Genomic DNA, 4,722 nt, shown 5'->3' on the forward strand with positions numbered 1-4,722 from the left:
CAGCCTGGTCAACATGGCAAAACCCTGTCTCTACTAAAAATACAAAAATTAGCCGGGCGTGGTGGCGGGCGCTTGTAATCCCAGCTACTCGGGAGGCTGAGGTAGAAGAATCGTTTGAACCCGGGAGGCGGAGGTTGCAGTGAGCTGAGATTTCGCGATTGCACCCCAGCCCGGCCAACAAGAGCAAAACGCTGTCTAAAAACAAAAACAAAAACAAAAGACAAAAACAAAAAAACTCACATAGGCGTTGTTACCATATTTGTTTCTATGCTAAAAACGTAATAATTTAAAGTTGCCCCTGAGTCTTAGCATGAAAAGAGCAATCGGATTGTTTGAGAGGTATGGAGTTCAGTGCAATGTGGCGAAATGTAATCAGATCGCAGTAATTTTGGTATCACTCATCATCCTCATTAGGGGGGAAAGAAATAATTGGAAAGAATTGACCAACGTAAGCAAATCATTGCACTCGTGAATCAAGTGTTGGTGACCTGATTCTTGCTTTTCCAGTCTCTTTGTCTTCCCAGTATGGATTTCTTTTCCTTTCTTTTCTTTCTTTCTTTCTTTTTTTTTTTTTTTTGACAGAGTCTCGCTGTATCATCCAAGCTGGACTGCAGAAGCAGTGTGATCTCGGCTCACTGCAACCTCTGCTTCCCGGGTTCAAGCGATTCTCGCACTTCAGGCTCCCGAGTAGCTGGGACTGCAGGCGCCTGCCACCAGGTCTGACTAACTTTTGTATTTTTAGTATAGATGGGTTTTCACCATGTTGGCCAGGCTGGTCTCGAACTCCTGACCTCAGGTGATCCACTTGTCTCGGCCTCCCAAAGTGCTGGGATTACAGGCATGAGCCTCCGTGCCCAGTCATACTTCTGAGTTTCTAACAAATCACCTTTTTTTTTTCTTTTTTGGTAAAGAGCAGGGAACTAACTTTTTCTCCATATAAAGAAACACTAAAATTTATGTTTCTTAAAGGCAAATTAAGATCAAACAGAAACTCCTAATATGGATTTCATTTGCATTCCTGCTGTGCATTCGGTACCCTACTGGGCACTATTCCATGTTGTGTCATTTCTGGGAGTGTGAGGAGATTAGAGAAAAATTAGCAACTCCGCCCGGGCAGGAGGACCACAGCCCTGAAAGGTCCAGGAAGGGATTCCAGTCCACACAAAAGCCTCAGGGAAGCTGCACATCAGACACTGGTTTCTTCTCCTCCCTGAGTAGTTTCTTCCACTTCCTGACTCATCCCAGGATGTCACTCCCTGGAAGAGGGATGGGATGGCAGAGTATTGAGCCTCACCCTTTGCACTGAAACCTGATGTGGCAGTTTTTGCCTGGGAGTGGGTGTGGTGGGGTGTCCTGGGTCACCGCCGTACCAACCTTGTGCCATCACTCACCTCCCTCCTGCTCCAGCAAGTCACTGTTTGGCCTGACATTACAAAGCAGAGTCCTGGCTGTGCTGTTCTCCTTCCCTCTGTGACCCACATGTGGAGAGGGGCTAGCCTTGGTCCCACAGGCAAGTCCCCTTGATATACAGCAAAGAACAGCAGTTTTGGAGAATCGCTAACATAGACCCTTACGCTCTGGCACAGGCTACAAATGTTACATGTTTTCCTCTTAGTACCCCCACTTCGTAGATGAAGCAACTGAAGCGAGGAAAGGACAGAGCAAAAACTGAGCCCTGATGTACCTGATTCTAGCACAGAACCATGGAAGAGTTGCCAATTCACGCACCTCAGGGGGCCAGGCCAGTGAGTGTGAGTGGGTGGGGCTGGGGCTTTGGTGAATTGAAACACAGGAGCAGCATCTATTTAATACCGATGATGAGTGCAACCCAGGAGGGCAGCTCCGATGTTGCCAGGTTGCCTGAGGTTTTCCAAAGAAAAGCTGAAAATTCAGAATTGTTACTTGAAATCGCCTGATTTTTTTTTTTTTTTTTTGAGATAAGAGCTGACTCCGTTGTCCAGGCTAGAGTACAGTGGTGTGACTACAGCTTACTGCAGCTCCTGGACTCAAGTGATCCTCCTGACTCAGTCTTCTGAGTAGCTAAGACTACAGTTGTGCTCCACTGCACCTGGCCAATTTTTTTCTTTTTAGTTTTTTGTAGAGAAGAGTTTTCACTATTGTTACCCAGGCTGGTCTGAAATTCCTCCTGGCCTCAAGCCATCCTCCTGACTCAGCCTCCCAAAGCACTGGGATTAAAGGCATGACCCACATTGCCTGGTTCATTATTACTGATGGTTTCCATTCATCTCCTGTCTGTTCTATTAGGACTCTAAGTGAAAAAGCATCTGTAATTCAGGGTATTCATTATGTGACTCTGACAGGGATCAGACCCACCCAGGGGATCTCCCACAGGCCAGGTCTCTGGACTCAGTGGAGAAAAGTCAATCAAAAAGTCCTGCCCTTCTGAGACAATGCCCCATGACTTTTTTTTTTTTTGGTCACTCAGGCTGGAGTGCAGTGGCATGATGTTGGCTCACTGCAACCTCTACCTCCCAGGTTCAAGTGATTCTTGTGCTTCAGCCTCCTGAATAGCTGGGATTACAGATGCCCCACCAGCAGACCCGGCTAAGTTTTATATTTTCAGTAGAGACAGGGTTTCACCATATTGGCCAGGCTGGTCTCCAATTCTTGACCTCAAGTGATCCGCCTGCCTCAGCCTCCTAAAAGTGCTGGGATTACAGGTGTGAGCCACTGTGCCTGGATGGGATTAGAGTAGAGACTTCTAACATTACAGAAAGAATGAAGGAATAGCCAGACTGTTCTCAGGATGGGAGGACTCAAAAGGCAGGAAATAGAACTGGAGGTGATTTTTAAAGTCATGGTTCAGCTCTAAGGCACTGGTCTCAATGCAAAGTCCTACATCTAATTTAAATTTGAAGGACAGTGAATATTCACCTGTTCATGTTTCTAGGCTCAACTGTAGAAGGGGCTTTCCTTCCTCCTTCCCTATTCCTTTCTCCCCATTTCTGATTCTCTGTATCCTCCTCTTTCTCTTTCTTTTTTCGTCTGTCCCCCCTTCTTTCTCCCCATCCAGTTGCCGTCTCTGCCTCTCTTTGCCCTTGTCTCCCGTCCATGTCTCTCTCCCTCTAATTTTCCATTCCTCACTTTGCTGCACCCCACTCCCTCCCCCAACTCTTCCTCTCTGTCTTCCTGTGAGTGTTTTTTGTCTCCCTGTCTGTCTCTCTTCTCTCTGGTCTCTTTTCTTCCCACTCTGTCTCTGTTTCTGTATCTCTCTTTGTATCTCTGGCACTCCCTGTGTCTCTGCGTCTCTCTGTCTCCATTTCTCTGTCGCTCTCCACATATTTGTCTCTCAGTCTCTATTTCTACCTGTTTCTCTCCCCTCATGCCTTACTCTCTCCTGTATGTCTGCAACTCACTTGTGCGTGCAAGTCTCTCCCCATCTCCTCTCTCTCTTTTTCTTTCTCTTTATCTGTGTGTGTGTGTGTTTCCCTGTCTCTTTCTCCTGATTTCCTTCTCTCCTGGTCCCCCTGTCCCTTTGGGTGCATATGCACATGCATACCTGTGTGTATGCATGTCTGCATGTGGTGCATGCATGTGTGTGCATGCACATCTGTGTGTGCATGTTTGTGTATGCATGCATGTGTGTTCATGCATGGCTGTGTATGCATGTGTGTGCATGCATGTCTATATGTGCATGCACATGTGTGCATGTCTGTGTGTCCATGCATGTGTGTGCATGTCTGCATGTGTGCACATGCGTGTGCATGTCTGTGCATGCGTGCATGCATGCATGTGTGTAGAGGTGTCTGGGTCTCCATTTATTTCTCAGTCTCCTCTCTGTTCCTTTCTTTGTCTCTGTCTCATTCTTTTCCTTTCCCTAACACTCTTTCTCTGCTTCTCTCTCTGTAGTTCTCTTAGTCACCCACACATGACTGTGTTTGTTCCACACCAGGCCTTTTGTCTACCTGACCTTCATTTTTGTAATGACTTGCAGGGAGAGGCCTTGACTAAGCTCAGCTCCACCTACAGATACCTGCATTTTCCCAACTGACTGAGAGGGTGGAAGCTGCTGGAGAAGCGCGAGAGAGGCCTTGGGTGCACACACAGCCTGGTTCCTTTCTTAATTCCTCCAAACTCAGTGATCTTGCCTGCATGCCTGGAGTCGACTTGGGGATGCAGTGGGGTGCTGGCACCCCACTGCCAGGAAAGAGCAGCCTGTGCAGGCATCTGAGTGGGGTGGGGTGGGGGTTACCGGAGCCACTGGGGTCTGGCTTCCTCTCTGGCTTCATCCCTTTCATGACGCAGATGCTCTCCATGACCAGCTTGACAGGGCCTGGTGGGTTCTGCATCGACTTCACCAGTGAGATGTCGGCCGGGTTCAGGGTGTCCAGAGCAGCTAGTGCAGCCTCGAGCGCAGGCATTGCCTCAGCTAGATCGCCCTCACATTCGTTCTGTGGGCAGCACAAGGACAAAGGAGATGAGTGCCCAGGGCCTGGCACACTGGGGGCAAAGCAGAACTCCACTCCTACATGAGGAATCAGGAAGAGGTGCTTCCTCTTCCGCTTCCAGATCCCGTTTAACACGGTGCCTGCCCCTGAAGCTGGACAATGGCTCTGAGCATTAACCAGCAGCCGGAACACATGCATGGCCTTTTGGGGTTGTGGTCTGGATGTCCCGAACATCTGAGTATTCAACTTATTTGCTTTTTTGGCTGGGCGCGGTGGCTCATGCCTATAATCCCAGCACTTTGGGAGGCCGAGG

General features: G+C 48.5%; 1 protein-coding gene across 1 annotated transcript in view; it reads right to left on the reverse strand.

Moving 5' to 3' along the window:
• The window catches only part of DNAH3 (dynein, axonemal, heavy chain 3), a 235,401-nt gene that overhangs the window by 37,919 nt on the left and 192,760 nt on the right, over positions 1–4,722 (reverse strand). Inside the window, 2 exon segments of the mRNA XM_011931963.1 lie at positions 4,214–4,412; positions 4,491–4,626. Of these exon segments, the coding sequence (XP_011787353.1) occupies positions 4,214–4,412; positions 4,491–4,626 (335 nt within the window).

This window comes from Colobus angolensis, unplaced genomic scaffold (assembly GCF_000951035.1).
Source record: "Colobus angolensis palliatus isolate OR3802 unplaced genomic scaffold, Cang.pa_1.0 Scaffold92, whole genome shotgun sequence".
NCBI classification, from domain to species: Eukaryota; Metazoa; Chordata; class Mammalia; order Primates; family Cercopithecidae; genus Colobus; species Colobus angolensis.